Source organism: Rhamphochromis sp. 'chilingali', assembly GCF_963969265.1.
Source record: "Rhamphochromis sp. 'chilingali' genome assembly, chromosome: 14".
Classification (NCBI taxonomy): Eukaryota; Metazoa; Chordata; class Actinopteri; order Cichliformes; family Cichlidae; genus Rhamphochromis; species Rhamphochromis sp. 'chilingali'.
In genome coordinates this window covers 29,574,043-29,591,422 of record NC_137941.1, presented here as the reverse complement: position 1 = coordinate 29,591,422, position 17,380 = coordinate 29,574,043, and the positions used below count along the sequence as shown (strand labels likewise).

The 17,380-nt window shown below is 41.7% G+C and overlaps 2 protein-coding genes across 3 annotated transcripts in view; both read left to right on the top strand.

The window, feature by feature from the left end:
- The window catches only part of LOC308410028 (GDP-Man:Man(3)GlcNAc(2)-PP-Dol alpha-1,2-mannosyltransferase-like), a 115,369-nt gene that overhangs the window by 49,510 nt on the left and 48,479 nt on the right, over window positions 1–17,380 (top strand). The window lies entirely within an intron of this gene.
- Window positions 283–17,380, top strand: part of LOC308409682 (abl interactor 2-like) — a 30,984-nt gene continuing 13,886 nt past the window's right edge. The window contains exons 1-2 of one of the 2 annotated variants that reach the window (XM_080902603.1): window positions 283–458; window positions 15,399–15,566. In XM_080902603.1, coding sequence (XP_080758729.1) covers window positions 342–458; window positions 15,399–15,566 — 285 coding nt within the window. In that variant the 5' untranslated portion in view covers window positions 283–341. The remainder of the gene's footprint in view (window positions 459–15,398; window positions 15,567–17,380) is intronic. The other variant, XM_080902602.1, reaches the window with a different exon arrangement.

Below are 17,380 nucleotides of genomic sequence, written 5' to 3'. Positions count from 1 at the left end.
TCATTGTAATATTTCCGAGCTCTTTTTGCCTCTTTTGCCGTCATCATTTGCATCACCTCCTGCATGTATTTCATAAGAGTTTGTAGTCGTTTCCGAGATGTTTTGCGTGACTTTGATTAACATTCCCTAAAAAGAAGGTTAAACAGTCAAACGAAACAATATCATGGCCCCACCTTACGACTGTGGGCTCTACACTTGTGCCTGGTAGTCCCTCAGAGCACTTCCACTCGCTCACTTTTCTTCATGCCATCACAATAATGAGATTTCCGCACAGCCCCTGAAGGCGCTAGGATCCATCCATTCAGCGCGCGCTGCAGCCGTGTAGTAAAAGCCATGTAAAAATGGCGGAGCTGCAGATGCTGCTGGAGGAGGAAATTCCTGCGGGACGAAGAGCGTTGTTGGACAGTTTTACCAACCTGGAAAGAGTCGCGGAGTACTGCGAAAGCAACTATGTCCAGGTACATGCTCATATTTAAGCAGCAAGTGTATAAGTTGGGTGAAATGACACATCGAGGCAATGTCAGTTGGGAGTAGGCGGTTTGGATAGAGGAGTGATGGAATGACCGTGCCAGATTCCGTTATGTTACCCGTGGCTTTTATGTAAAGGGGAAAAGTCACAGCGAATTCAATGCAAACACTGACCCGCTGATGCCTGAATAGGAAGGTTGTCGGGGTCAATTCGGTTTTTTAAAAAATATCCTCAAACACATCTTTACTAGTGAAAAATCAACTTTTGCAAGTGGTTTGCGCAGCACCGTGTTGTTTTCTGATTGAGCGTGACTCCGTGGGAATGTGATGGGTGGATTTTGGTTAGTTTTAAAAGTTTGCTTTAACCGGATTAAGTTTGAATATGTTCACTGAATGGGTGCCGAATTAATTGTCGAGTTACGTTTTTATAGTAAAATGTCTCTTGCAAAGTTTGTGATGTTTATGTAAACAGGCAATCGCTTGAGCAGAGATGTGTTAATGGGAGTCTGGCGCGACGCTTAACTGGTATGTGATTGTGGCCGATAACTTGCCCCGTAAATCGCTGCTGAGATTTATGATTTACTTTTAATGCTATTCGTCTGATAATTTAAACAAAATATATAAACAGTTTTTATTTATTTATTTTCATCAAATGATAACCGGCAGAATTAAGGGAATCTGAAGATAATTGTTAGTTTCAGTCCTAATGAAACATTGTTTCAATTTGCCATCAAAGTGGCAAATACGGCTGTTATGACAAATAAATGTATCAGATTAATCTTTAGTATTATCCATTATAGAGTCCGTTTGTCCTTGAAGATGCAGCTAATGATTAATATCCTCGCTGATTGACCTGGCAGCTTTTTCTTGATACAAATTATGCTTTTTTTTTTAATGCTGTTACAGTGGTTGATGCTCATATTAACATGGCCAAAGTTTCAGACCATGAGGTCCATGTATGTTCAAAACATACTTTAGAGTGCTCGAAATGCTCTTTTTCAGACACTTTCTTCTCCTCTTTGCTCTGTATGACGTCAGTGACAGCGGAGATCCCAAATATGGTCATGTCAGGCTCACAACTCTAGGCTAATTTATGCAAATATGACATGGAGGAAAAGGGGTTTGCACTTATTGCTCTTTCCATCGTTGATGGAATCGGACGACGTATGCGTCAAGTGGACATTGTGAAGGGAAGGGGACAAGAGTGGATCTTCTCTGTGGCTGGCAAATGGACCAACAACACCACAAGCAAGACCTGTTCTATCACATACTTTGTACACTGTTTCTATCTGACATTATGCATGCAGGCTGCAAATGTGAACCATAATTTTTGTTTCTGGCTGTAAGCATATAAGGCCCACCACCTGCTTTTCAAACCATGGATGGTCTAAAACAGGGGTGCCCAATCCCAGTCCTCGAGAGCTACTATCCTGCAGCTTTTAGATGCATCCCTACTCCAACACAGCTGAATCAAATGGTTTGATTACCTCTTCAGCATGCCATCGTGTTTGGCAAAGGCCTGATAACAAGCCATTCATTTGATTCGGGTGTGTGGGAACAAGGATGCATCTAAAAGCTGCAGGACGGTAGCTCTCGAGGACCGGGATTGGGCACCCCTGGTCTAAAAGATGGATGTAGCTACCATTATGCCACCTGTTGGTTTGTGAAGTCTTATTTTTGAATTTTCAAGCTGATGTTCCCCCCCACCCCCCAAACGTAATGTTTGTCATGTCATTGAAACCGGACGTGACGAGCAAAGGTTGGATCTAAACTGCACATACAGCAATTTTCAACTGCGACTTACTCGAGGCTGTTGTGTTATAGCACAGTAATTTGTCATGGGCATAATACAGCCCCTTAAATTTAGTGTTAAATTAACACTCATTATCCACTGATGGCTTCTTGAGAATGTGAGATAGTGAGTTAGACACCAGTAGCTGTACTGGGCTGCCATCCCTCCACCCCCGTACTTGCTTAGCGGAGAGTGTATGAGTACGTGGGCAGGCGAGGCTGTTACGGACAACTGTTCCTCCTCAGCTGGCCCTGTATACACACCTGTTCATCGCCACATTTCATTTAGATTCGTGTGTTTGTGTGAGTCTTACTGTCAGTCAACAAGTGAAAGTGCATCAACAGTCTTTCTTCTTTAAAGGCCAGAAGCACACAGGCGCTACATGATGCATCACCGAAGACCGACACAGAAATCTTGTTCTGCACATCTACACTTGATGAATACCACAAGGGCACTTTCTTTTTCCCCTCTTTTATTCCTTCTCCTCTCTATTTCTTCCTTCCTTTATAACCTTTGACCTTTTTATTTCTCAACCTGTTTTCACGCTGTACTAGCTTGGCATTAGCTTCCTCATTTTAGCAGTCACATCAGCAGTAACATGTCATCTTCTCAGGAAAACTGAAAGTCTTTTTTAGCTCGTTAGACTGCTCACACTGCATGTTCAGATTGAGCCTAGCAAGGCTAACTCAGTACCCAGAGGATGGCCTACATTTATGCAGCCAGCAGATGATGTGATTGTTACATAATAGCGCAGTGTGCTGATCCTGTTTTATGGGCTAAATATTTGGATTCAGAGTTTACCCAGGTCAAGTCGTTGTTTGTCTTATGTGGCCACATCCTGGCATCCTTGTGGTCCAAATTCAGATTTAAATCAGTCTAGTGCTTTTTAAGGGGTGGGATTGGGAGGGTTACAGAGTGTCTTTATTCTTTTCATCCAGAATCAACTTTCTGGGATTCCTTACCTGCATCAAGGTGCTTTGAGTGTTCATTTGTTTCCAGTGAACAGAGATTTTCAGTAACATAATGTTGCAACTGTACAAGATACAGTCATGAAACTTTGCACGTCTATGGTTGACATCAAACCATAGACCACACCTGGCTTTGAACAAGGGTGTGGTCAGTTTTGAGCATTAAATAAAGGCTTCCTGGAAGTGGGGAGGACAAGGGCTCCTTCCCATTTTATTTTGTACAATCCTGACATGCAGACAAACACCTGTGAGCAAACACTTGGCAACAGTGAAAAGGGAAAACTCTCTTTTAAGAGGAAGAAACCTCCAGCAGAACCAGGCTCAGGGTGGGGCAGCCATCTGCTGCGATTGGTTGGAGGTGAGAGGAGGTAGATGAGACAAAAGACACACTGTGGAAGCGAGCCAGAGATTAATAATAATGAATGACTAAATGCAGAGAGGTGTATAAAAACGGAGAGCATGAGAAGAGGTAAATGAAGACAAAACACTCAGTGCATTATGGGAAACCCCCACAGCAGCCTAGCCTTATTTAAAAGGATTCAGGGTCACCTCATCCAGCTCTAACTTTATGCTTTATCAGAAAGGAAAGCTGAAGGCTCTGTCTCCCATTCTACTTTTAAATATCCTAGGCACCACAATTGAGCCAGTAGTCTGATGGCAAAATGCTCTAATGGGGTGCTATGAGGTCTTTAACATAAACTGGGGCCTGATTATTCAAGATCTTATAATCTGTTATGTGGTATAAAAACTGATTTCCATGACAAATGTAACCTGAAAATATCTCTTATGTGAACCAGTTGCAAACTGGTCATTAGTTGTGTTTATTAATAAAACTATGTTTGGAAGAGGCAAAGTAGGAGGAGAGTATGAAACTATCGAGTCCGCCTGTATGCACAGTTTCACAGCTGTCTGCAGATATCAGGCTGATGTCAGGAGACACAAACAGCAGGAGCTGAGCTTGTGTGCTGACTTTCCTGTTCTGCCTCTGCTCAAAGTGATAATTAAAGTGGATTTTAATGCTCTGCTCTATTGAAGCCTCTTGTTCTGACTGCCCACAGCTGTGTGGGACTACTAGAATGTGTAAAATATGACAGCTTTGCAGGTGGTGCAGATCTTAATGCTCTGCTGCCATGCATGTGACATCCTTAAATAATACAGCATTTCAATTACACATTATTGGTGGAGTTTTAAGTTGTTGGCTCCTTTTAATAATCGGGGAAAAGTAATTTTTGCTGTTCTTGTGATCAATAATAATGATCATTATTGATCATTAACGTGGTCAGTTTTTAATCAGGGAAATGGTCTATCCTACTTTAGATGTTCATACTTCAAACAGCCATCCAGACTCCTAGCTTTGTCAGGAAAAAAGGCAGAGATGACTGTTCCTGCCTCTTCCAAAGGTGCTGGAAACCCGGTTTTCAATATAACACCACCCACACATCCTCCTCCTTAATGCTGTAGGTTTGTAAACTGAGATAAATTGAAGCTGCACTCTAGAAAGTTAGAGCCTTAAATAGCTGCTTTCTTTTTTACAGAAAGTCTGTTGGAATATTTACTGTAACACAAAGGAAAAGATATTAGAGAAAATGATGAAAAATGGTGAGAAAAAAAGCAGCAAAGCAGGCCGTTACTACTTTTCTTTTTTTCAGATAAATTGCAAAATGTGTGGTTGTTTAGCGCCTTCAGCAAAGAATCCGAGCGAGTCTGAACTGAGCATGTGCAGACACGTTTCTCCTCCTTGCCCCAACTACAGTCCTGTCCTGTTTTGTTCCTTCAGGGTTCTCCACAGCTGGTACCGGTTAGCTGTCAGCAGAGGTAGTTGTAATGTAACTCGACCTCCTGCTGCTCATTGAAAACACATGGTAGCACTGCAGGAAGCTGGACATATACTCTGGTGATGGCTGTGTGCGTGTGTGTGTTTTGGGTTGAAAACCATGGCAATTGGTGCATCAGCCTCTACTTTCATTACTGATGCCAGGAACAGCTCCTGCGGGGGTGAAACACGCTGAACATTTGGAAAGATGGGTTTGTGATCAGAAGCTTGGCAAACCTGAGGTGATCATACATGCAGGCTCATAGAACAAAAGTTGTTTTTTTCTCTTTTTCTAATAATTATGTGATATTCAGCTAGCACTGTATAATTAATGTGTTGTTGCAGTGCAGGTTGTGCAGTGGCACTTCAGAAGGACAGTACAACAGTCAGTGTCCGTTTGGTGCATGGTCACATGACTACCCTCTGTGGAGACCAGGTGGAACTGGATGCCAGCTGATGTAGAGACAGTGTTACTCTTTGATTCCCAATAATCTATTCATAATCAATTTAGTTCAGTTCAGTGATAGCACGTGTCCAACAGAGTGATGTCTGCTTCTGGTACCTTAACACTGGCCTGAGAGTTCAGCTGGGTTTACACTATGATGGTGTTTATGTTACCTAATCAATCAATGTTTATGTTGGCTAAATAAGTAGTTGGCACCAGAAATCCTGGTTTGTTAAGATGATGTTTAAAATGTCCGTTAATAAATCCTAGTAGTTAATAAATCGGCTGGGATTTTTAAGTAACATTACTGCCATATTGTCATACTGCCCAAACTTACTGACCGGGATGCCACCTGGATGGCTCCCAGGTGCATTGGACTGGTTTGGGATTGGGGGCCAGACCTCAGATTACCATGGGGGGGATTTGTCATCTCACATGCATGCGTGGCGTCCCCCGGGATGAGCTGGAGAAAGTGGCTCACACCAAAAACACCGGGGTTATTTTTAAATGACTACTTCCATGAAATAATTCTAAATCTGTGGCAAGTATAGTAAACAAATGGAAAATATTCAGCTTTTTTTCCTCCTTTTTTTTCTACAGTTGGATCTACAGATTTAGATTTTTGTCTTTTTTTTTCTCCGCCAAATGCACTTAGCTGTGTTTCCATTTTTCTTCAGAAATAATCAAATCTGGCTGTTTGTATTCCCAGTTTAACCTGCAGGAGTTTGAGAAAACTCCTGTAACATTTTGTACTGCCACAAAGAACAAAATCACAACCAGTCAGCTGTCGATTCCTTTAAAATGGAAATAAAGCTGGGAGAAAATGTGTCAGCCATTAATTAAGAGTGTCGCACAAGAGGTGGGGAAATTATTGTGATCACAGTGTGTTAGTGGCTGACAGACAAGATGGAAAAGTGTGTGTTGTACATTTTATTATTATTCATGTTTTACTTACTGTGAGACCAAGTGGATTCGGATTCAGTGCAGTTCAAATTCATTTTATTTACTGCTTGGGCTTTGTTTTCTTTACATTATTGAGGATCAATAATAATCACTAGTGTTCATCTGCAAAAGTGATTATGCTTCCTCATTTATATTACCAGACGTTAGAAGCAATGTAAAATTTCATTGTGATTAATACTGCTTGACCCAGCAGCTGTTACCAAGCTGCAGTGATGCTGTGTATTGACATTTAAAAAGAGTGCTTTCACTGAGCGTTAAGAGGGTTGATGATGCTGATTTAAAGAGATAGACTGTTTTTTTTCCTCTTAACTAAACTTTGTGTGACTTTAACTGACAAATTGTCTTTTTTTTAAAGTTCCTCATTGTTCTTCTAGTGTGCACAAAGACTGCTTGTATGTTTTATGTAATCGAGTAATTTAAAAAAATAATTAAAAGTAGAAATACCTCCCAAGCCATTAACTTATATACAGGGAGTGCAGAATTATTAGGCAAATGAGTATTTTGTCCACATCGTCCTCTTCATGCATGTTGTCTTACTCCAAGCTGTATAGGCTCGAAAGCCTACTACCAATTAAGCATATTAGGTGATGTGCATCTCTGTAATGAGAAGGGGTGTGGTCTAATGACATCAACACCCTATATCAGGTGTGCATAATTATTAGGCAACGTCCTTTCCTTTGGCAAAATGGGTCAAAAGAAGGACTTGACAGGCTCAGAAAAGTCAAAAATAGTGAGATATCTTGCAGAGGGATGCAGCAGTCTCAAAATTGCAAAGCTTCTGAAGCGTGATCATCGAACAATCAAGCGTTTCATTCAAAATAGTCAACAGGGTCGCAAGAAGCGTGTGGAAAAACCACGGCGCAAAATAACTGCCCATGAACTGAGAAAAGTCAAGCGTGCAGCTGCCAAGATGCCACTTGCCACCAGTTTGGCCATATTTCAGAGCTGCAACATCACTGGAGTGCCCAAAAGCACAAGGTGTGCAATACTCAGAGACATGGCCAAGGTAAGAAAGGCTGAAAGACGACCACCACTGAACAAGACACACAAGCTGAAACGTCAAGACTGATTTTTCTAAGGTTTTATGGACTGATGAAATGAGAGTGAGTCTTGATGGGCCAGATGGATGGGCCCGTGGCTGGATTGGTAAAGGGCAGAGAGCTCCAGTCCGACTCAGACGCCAGCAAGGTGGAGGTGGAGTACTGGTTTGGGCTGGTATCATCAAAGATGAGCTTGTGGGGCCTTTTCGGGTTGAGGATGGAGTCAAGCTCAACTCCCAGTCCTACTGCCAGTTTCTGGAAGACACCTTCTTCAAGTAGTGGTACAGGAAGAAGTCTGCATCCTTCAAGAAAAACATGATTTTCATGCAGGACAATGCTCCATCACACGCGTCCAAGTACTCCACAGCGTGGCTGGCAAGAAAGGGTATAAAAGAAGAAAAACTAATGACATGGCCTCCTTGTTCACCTGATCTGAACCCCATTGAGAACCTGTGGTCCATCATCAAATGTGAGATTTACAAGGAGGGAAAACAGTACACCTCTCTGAACAGTGTCTGGGAGGCTGTGGTTGCTGCTGCACGCAATGTTGATGGTGAACAGATCAAAACACTGACAGAATCCATGGATGGCAGGCTTTTGAGTGTCCTTGCAAAGAAAGGTGGCTATATTGGTCGCTGATTTGTTTTTGTTTTGTTTTTGAATGTCAGAAATGTATATTTGTGAATGTGGAGATGTTATATTGGTTTCACTGGTGAAAATAAATAATTGAAATGGGTATATATTTGTTTTTTGTTAAGTTGCCTAATAATTATGCACAGTAATAGTCACCTGCACACACAGATATCCCCCTAAAATAGCTAAAACTAAAAACAAACTAAAAACTACTTCCAAAAACATTCAGCTTTGATATTAATGAGTTTTTTGGGTTCATTGAGAACATGGTTGTTGTTCAATAATAAAATTATTCCTCAAAAATACAACTTGCCTAATAATTCTGCACTCCCTGTATGTGTACACACAGAGAGCGACCTGTCCTTGTAAGGTAAAAGCAGGCTCTTGGCCGTTGGTGGCTGTCTCTCTCTGACAGAAGCTACAAACAAACCTGTGCTTGGTTTAAGATAAACGGTGTAGTGCAGGGACGGATTCAAAGCCGAAGAGAATTGCACTTCCTTCCATGGTCGTACCTCTCCCAGTTGTTTGTTTGTTAAAATCCATCTCTCTGGCTTTCCCTTTTATTTAAGAGCTGACATAATAAAGGGATGAGATAAAGGGGCAAGAAGTGTATAACATCACATTTACCTTTGCACAGCAGTCATTTGGCGACTGGATCACTGCTCTCAGTTTTTTACATCACTGGGGATTCACAAAGAAGCAAGTAAGGATGGTTTTACCCTGCCAACTGCATCAGTCTGGCTTGTGTTAGCTTATGTTGTGTACTTGTCTTGAATAAGTGGTGGTATTGTGGGATGCTGATGTGGGATATGATTGTCCTTATTTTTCTTTAAATTTCCAGACTGCTGCAGATGTACAGTTTCCGACTGTGTCTTTTGTTATTGAGTTAGTCCTGTGAGCACAGCAGCCCCTCCTACCTGCTCTTCAAACCTTCTGATTGTGAGAGACAGCCAATCGGAGAACTGTTGACCAAAGGAGGGTGGCCTTAAGGAGAGAGCAAAGAAACGGACATGTTTCAGCGAGTGGATTTCTTCTTTCTTCTTTCCCATGAGTGGTTGCCATCTTTACTTTGCACGTTGTACTCATCACTGGTGTCCTGACTTATCTCAGAATCACTGGCTACGCTGATGTTGGAGATGGTGCCACCATTATTCTGTGGGTTTCTGTGGTCTTCGGTGTCTTCTATCTCTTCATGTAATCCCACACTGACTCTGTGATGTGGAGATGAGGGCTCCGTGGAGGCTGTACCATCTGCTGTTTTTCTTAAGATGTCTTGACATTTCCGAGCAGCATTTGCCGCCACACTTTGTGGCTGTTTTTAAATGTTGATCTTAGAATAATTAACAGTAGGAATGTGGCTAATAGACCAGAGTCTGTTTTGTTTAAAAAAATAAATGAATTAAAAAAGAGGTCAGGGGAATTAGAGCATGCTTATGATTCTACATAGGTCTGATATGATTTATGTACATGAACTTGGAAAAAGAAGTTGGAAAAAGGGAGGAGGGGATAACATCAACAGCATCATTACGTGTGCGGCTAAGTGTGTGCTGCTTTGCCTTCGCCTCAGGCCAGAGGAGGCATCCCTCCAACTAGGTCACTGCTAACAGGGTATCAGATGGCTGATGAGAACGAAGGGAGAGAAAAATAGGAGATATTAGGATGATGTGATAAAGAGGGAGGAGAGGAGAGGAAAGGGAGATGACTAAGACAGAAGAGGATGGAAGAATAGGGAAGGAGGCGGGCTGATTGTAGATTAGACAGTGAAGCAAAGATAAAAATGAGAATATTTATCAAAAAGGACTGGACTCAAAAGTTACGTTCTTCATTAAGACTTAGAAAGTTTGTGGATGCTGACTTTTGCTGTCATGGACCTCCTCAAAAAATGGGGCTGAATTTATGAATTTATTCACTCTTTTAAACTCTCGCTGGCACGGTGGTTAGCACTATTGCCTCACAGAAGGAGGTCCTGAGTCCCCCGTGTTTGTGTGGGTTCTCTCCGGGTACTTCAGCTTCCTCCCACAGTCCAAAGACATGCAGTTAGTCGGTTTAGGTTATGTGGTCATTCTAAATCGCCCATGTGTGTGAATGGTTGTCTGTCGCAATGTGTTAGCCCTGCAACAGACTGGTGACCTGTCCAGCGTGTACCCTGCCTCTTGCCCTAAGACAGCTGGGTTAGGCTCTACCCAGCTGTGTCGCAAAATAAACTGTTTATGGCAATATTCTTTCACCGTTCTGATGGTCACTGTAGTGGCTATGTTAATTTCTTAAAGTTCTCTCTTTCTCTTATATTTAATATAACCACTCTATGGACGGACAAGAGCCTGTTTTTATGCGTTGTCGTTAGCAACAACGACGGTAAAACCATCGCGTGTCCGCTTGTTTATTTTCCACATAAACCTTTCAGAATAAAGCTCAAGATCCTGTTGAGACTTTTCAAAATAAACTGAATCACGTGAAAGAGTATGCAGTGTTTACGGATGAGAAGCAAAAAAGAGCCGCCAGGTGCTAAAAAATAAACCTTAGACTCAAACGTTAGAACAGGCTTTTCGCCGCAGCACGCCGTGTAATAAATACTCACAAAGAAAACAGCGGCCGTTACAACTTATGTCTAACAACGTATAGTGTCATGCATCGGTTAAAACATTCGACTCCAGGTACACGACACCCAGCTGGAAACACTTCACGCAAGTCGAGCTGCCCGAGATTCACAGAATTTTCATAAAATGTAAAATTTTTGTGATTTATATCGTTATCGGACGATAGATGTCTTATATCGGGATATGAGATTTTGGTCATATCACACAGCCCTAACGTCACACACAACGCGCTCTGTTTAGACCCAGACCAAACTGTTTCAGACTTTACGTTTCCCAATTTTGCTTTAAGTTATTTTGTTATTTACATATGGCCTAATAATTAACCTTATTGCTGTTTTAGAGGAGCGGTGCTTCCAAGGATAGCTGCAGATTTCTGTCAGAATCTACAGATTATGCAGTACAAATAAAATGTTCACGTTTCTCCAACGTTGTCTTCCCAGCAGTTTAACTGACATCTACACTGGATGGTTCATGTTGTCTTCTCCGGCGCTGATAATTGGCGTCTGTCTTGTGTCAGTGATGTAAAAGACGGATTTAATGCGACATGGCCATTCAAACTGCAGACGCTTTCTAAAACATCAGATATGTATTGGATTGAGTACCACATACGAAAGTGACCCAGGTCGGATTTGAAAATATCGGATTTGAGCTGTTCACACTGTCATTCCATGATCAGATATGGGTCGCATAGGGTCAAAAAAGTCGGATTTGATGCGTTTTCACCTGCAGTGTGAACATAGCCTTTGTCTCCCATATTCTCACTTCTGGATGTAGTCTGTACAGTTCCCACATTGGTGCCATCAGACATGCCCCAAGCTGGCAGGTGAAAAACCGTTTAACACCACATCTGACTGAAACCAATATTTGTGCTCTCAGATAAGTGCTAGAAAAGGTCAGTGCTGCAGTGCGTGTTTGAAAACCGCTTCAGTCAAAAAAAGGTGGTGACTATTTCTGTTTAAAATCTTTAACTCAGTGGTTAATCCTTGCTCTGATGTTTCGATGGATGCCTCCCTGACCCTCTGTGAAAAATTTCTAAATCATTTTATAGATAAGATCTCAGTGTTAAGGGCCCCACATTCTCCGGTAGTAAATCAAGCCCCAGTTTCCGAATGGTCAACGGTTTTTCAACAGTTTGAACCTGTGTCGTTCTCGACTTTAAATGAAATAATTAATAACCTGAGAAGCTCAAATTCTCTGCATGACATTATTCCTTCTCGTATCATTAAGGATGGATTGAATACAATCGGGTCCTGTATCTTATTTTTAACTCATCACTGTTATCTGGCTGTGTTCCGACTGTCTTTAAACATGCAGTCGTGCAACCTGTTATCAAGAAAAGCAGCCTTGATCATAACACTCTAGCAAATTACAGGCAGATTTCTAAACTCCCTTTCATGTCAAACATTTTAGAGAAAATAGTGCTTCAGCAACTACAGACCCATTTAGAGAGAAACGGTATAAGTGATAAATTCCAGTCTGGATTTTAAACCGCGTCACAGCACCGAAACTGCCCTACTAAGAGTCTTCAATGACCTCCTTCTAATCGCTGACTCCGGGCGCTCTGCGGTCTTAGTTCTATTAGATTTGACTTCAGCCTTTGACACGGTTGACCATGATATTCTTTTGGCAAGCTTAGAACAAGTAGCAGGCCTTAAAGGAAATGTTCTCTCATGGTTTAAATCATATTTTTCTGAGAGGTCGTTCTCTGTCATGATGGGAAAATATTCCTCTTCTTCTGCCCTTTGTTGCTGTGGTGTGCCCCAGGGCTCGGTACTGGGTCCTGTGTTGTTTTCTCTGTACATGTTGCCCTTGGGCTCCATTTTTGAAAAACATAATGTCTCTTTTCACTGCTATGCTGATGATATTCAAATCTACCTCCACTTGACTGGGGATGTTTCATCTTCACTACAGCTTCTGTTTGATTGTCTGAGGGATGTCAAAGACTGGTTATCACGTAACTCTCTTACTTTAAATGAAAAGAAGACAGAAATGATTGTTTTTGATAGAAATATGCCTCTGGGGCAACTGACTGGTACACTTGGGCCTGTTGCTAACCACCTCACTGATGCTGCTAGGAATCTTGGAGTTTCCATGGATAGTTCCTTCAAACTAGATAAACAGGTGTCTACTGTGGTAAAAACCAGCTTCCACCAACTACGCCTAATTTCTAAGGCTAAACCTTATATACCACACAAAGATCTGGAGAAACTCATTCATGCTTTCATCACTTCAAGACTAGATTATTGTAATTCTCTCTACTTGGGCCTACAATCTTCCCTCCTTCAGCGATTGCAGCTGGTCCAAAATGCTGCAGCACGTCTCTTAACAGGCACTAGAAAGTATGATTCTATCACCCCTGTTCTGGCCAACTTACACTGGCTTCCTATTAAATATCGAATTGATTTTAAAATTTTATTGTTTACTTATAAAATCCTAAATAATATGGCACCTGACTACCTAGCTGATCTCCTCTGTCTGTATAGCCCTAAGAGAGCACTACGATCATCGGGCCAACTGCTCTTAGTGCAACCTAGGTCTCTGCTGAAGACCAGAGGAGGCCGTGCCTTTGCTGTTGCTGCACCCAGGTTATGGAATATTCTTCCTCTTCATATTCGCGCATCAGATTCTATTCAATCTTTTAAATCACGTCTAAAAACGTACTTGTTTAACCTGGCATTCAAGGCTAATTAGGGTAATTTACATCTGGCTTTGCATTTCGATTATGTAATTATTTTATATCTGTAATTTATATTTTATATTGTGATTTTTATCTGTATCATGATTTTACTGGAAAGCACTTTTGTGTACTTCAGCCTTTAAAATGTGCTATATAAATAAATTTTGATTGATTTTTTTTTTTTTTTTTTTTTAAACAAATCACTGTATTACATTTTTAGGAATTTAATTAAGAGTAATTAAAATATCATTGTTCCCTATCAAGGTGTGGGGGCATGGGAGTGGGGACAGCTGGCTTGGGAATGCCTCTGGATCTGGATCTGGATAAGCAATTGAAAATGCATGGATGGAGTGATGGATGAAATGAGGAGCAGTGATAAATTTAGTGTGCAGACATCTGCAGCCTCGACATACTGCTGATAATCAGTTACTGTTACACTGTGTATTCTGACCTGATTTAAGCAGATAACACTAAACAAGATCACCATTACACTACACTGGGATGTCCACAACCTTTATGTAGAAATGTTATGTCTCATAAATCAAATAGACTGCCAGATTCCTAGAATCAGCACATGAAGCATTAATAAGGCAGACGGCAGAGAATTCGAGCCCTCGCGGTGACAAAAATATAATGTTGAAAAAATAGAACTTGCTACAAGTTCTCTGTCTACCCATTTGGAATGTAAAATATGAAAATAAAATCTCACTGTGCTCTTCGAAGTGTTAAAACACTGAGCTGAGCCGTCACAGCAGGCGTCACCTAAAACAGCTGGAAAGTGCTGCACAGCTCGCTGAGGGCAGAGGTCACCGCTTGAGCCTCTGTAACACCTGCTGTTCTCTTTTCTTTTTGCTCTGCTCTCACACATAGTTTATTATGATGTCGGCGTGCGGTTTTTGTTTTTACGCTGTAACAATAGCGACTTCAAATGCAGCATTGTGTCTCTGACTTGGTGAAGCACTTGCTGGTTTGCTTTGAGATTCGTGACACCACTTCTCAGTGTTTTCTTTAATTATGTCACTGAAGAAGTTTTAATGGTTTAGACTCTGCGACTGAATGTAGGGCTCTGGGTCATCTAAACCTATGACACAAACTCTTTGTGTGTGTTTCCGTTGGTGTTGTCTATTGATAATGTATTTCAAGTCTCTATAAGTGTGTAGTTTGTGTGTGTGTGAGAGTACGTGTGTAACACAGAGGCACACATAGATGTCAGTGTGTTTCTTGTCAACCTCGGGCGTGAATGAGTTTGCACTGACCTACATTGTGTTTCAGCAATTATACACACACATGTTGGGCTTTCTGTAGTCGTGGGGACCATAATTCCCTTGCCCCTCAGCTCAACACTGACCTTTATATAACATAAATTATAAATCCCCCGATCAGTTGGAGGGCGTATTTTAAAAGTGAGGAACAGCCAAAATGACCTCACTTCCCACATATGTCCTCGATCCTAAGTTATAAATCACATGTTGGTCCTCACAGAGATTTACAAGCATGCACACACTCTCTTTATACATACAGTACACATGTGAACTCACACATGTAGTTGCTGATGCATGCTGACACGTGCAGTCATGCAAACACACACACATTCTGCCAGCTTCTCTCGATAAAATGCTGACTGTGACATTCCAGCAGAAATCATAAAGGTTTTATTCATGTGTATGTCTGTTACTGTGAGGACTAGTTTTGACATTTCTCACTATTTTTGTGGTATTTCATTGATTTGCTGCAAACTAGGCTTCACAGATCAACTACAATTATTCACGTCATAAATTCATACTAAGTAGGGAGTTAGCCAAACGAGGTCCACCTGAGCATGACTGGGCAAGCAAGGCATGTAATAGAACATTTCTAGTCTGAAAAATCCTCATCCGTTTTATCAGCCCCACGTTCGTGTGATATTTCTCATTTCCAAGCTTCATTTTTCTGTCTGTGTCTGTGAGTAAAATGGTTGCACTCTGTGACTCCTGTCCTGAATCTGTCTCCTCTCTCCCCGCAGTCTGCAGACAAGGAGCGGGCGCTGGAGGAAACAAAGAGCTACACCACACAGTCTTTGGCCAGCGTCGCCTACCTCATCAACACGCTGGCCAACAATGTGCTGCAGATGCTGGACATCCAGGCCTCACAACTCCGCCGCATGGAGAGCTCCGTCAACCATATTTCACAGGTCTGCTGAACTTTGAATGTTCTCATTTCTTCTTAGAGGATTAAACAGCCGCTTTGTACGTGTGAGGGATGACGTTTAATGAAAATTCCTCCTTGCACTGCCTTTGTTATCCAAGTCAGGCGTCCAGAGGCACGCTGAAGGTTTCAAACTGTAAACATGATCTAAAATATGAAGTTTGTGAGCAGGAAGGCCCATATACAAAGACACTGGTACACACAATGCACAAAATTATACACACCCGCAAGAGGGCTCCTAAATGAAAGAACAGAACATGCAATCATGTATGAATGCATTTATGTTCAGCAGCCCAGGAGGAGTTTGTGTTTACAAATAGGAGGCAAAAATGCAGAATGTTCAGCAGTAACATAGTGAAAAGAGGTCAAATTATTAGCAGAAAGTGGCGATGGTGGAGAAACTAGCCCTTTTTTTTTCTGTACACACTATACTAAGATAAACAGGCTTTGATTGGTAATGGGTTTTTTTAGGGTTCAGGGTTAAAGCATCAAACAATCTTTAAATCAGTATTTTTTATGATGGTGTATGCAATGAAAACAGACACAATGTTTATGGTGTCTCTGTAGAGAGAGTGTGCGGCTCCTCTTTGCTTTGAGTTTTATAATGAGCTTCAGCTCAGGGTTTGGCTGTCTGACTACAACTTCAAACCGCGTTTGTTTCACTCTATCGGCATAAGAACATCTTTTTCAGCAGCAGCAGGGAGCTGTTTTCAGAGAAGCGTTAAAAGGCCACTGTGCACTGTTCGGCTCTGTCTGTGAAGTGAAAAACACTTGTACCTTTAAATGTTAATGGGTAATGTTGGAATCATGGAGACGGGGTGTTTTCGAACCAGGTTAATACTCTATGCAAACGTAATTCTGTGTACGATCACCGTCAAATCCACGAAGACTCTAAAATGTGATACCAGTGTTCCTGTTTCTCCTGCAGGGGTTCTTTTAATCTTGTTTACATGACTTACAGTAATATTGGATGCTATAGTAAATGAACAGTAATCACTATGTCCTAACTGTTGGATGACAAAGAACACAGAGCTCTAATTTTGTTTCTGTCAGCTGCTTGGATGAATAAAACCACCTGTAAGTGTGATTGCACCCAACAGTGAAGTGAAAGTGTGTGGTGCTGCCAGGGATCCGATCAGGCTTACACAACACTCTGCACCCACACATCTCACACTGCAGCTGTGTCCAACTTATTCCTGTTCCTAGAAAAACTCTGAGCTGACACGTCGCTCAGTGCACTCTATTGAGAAAAGAGCTATTTTCATTCACTGAGTGTTTAAATCCTCAACAGTCTCTTCACAGAGCAACTCTGTGCTTTGAGGAATAATCGTAGTTTTCAGTGGTACAGGGGCTCCATTCTCCTCGTCGGACCTCCGAATAATTAGTATAATCGGAATGCTCTGTAAGCAGAAATAATGAGATGCTTCTGTCCCTGTTATATCGGGCCAGGCTGTGGTTGCATGTCATAATTGCCGCTTTCTGTTCTGTGAGACACAGTCACATCCGTTGTGTAGGCGAACGCTTCATGCGGTGAGGAATTGCACTGAGATGATCTTTAAAAAATCCATTTTGCATTTGCATGCTGCAGCGGCCGATAGGAGTCGTGGAAGGTGAGGCAGAGATGTCCCGGCGTGCTCGTAGCGCAGGCCGGATGCTCTGTTTTTATTGGCGTGGAAGTTCCTCATCTCTGCTCTAAAACAATCAAATACACTTTTACTGACCTTTGAAAAAACTGGCTACTACATAATATACTGCTGGAGAGTGTAATCTGTCATAATACAGCATAATTTATTAGTAGAC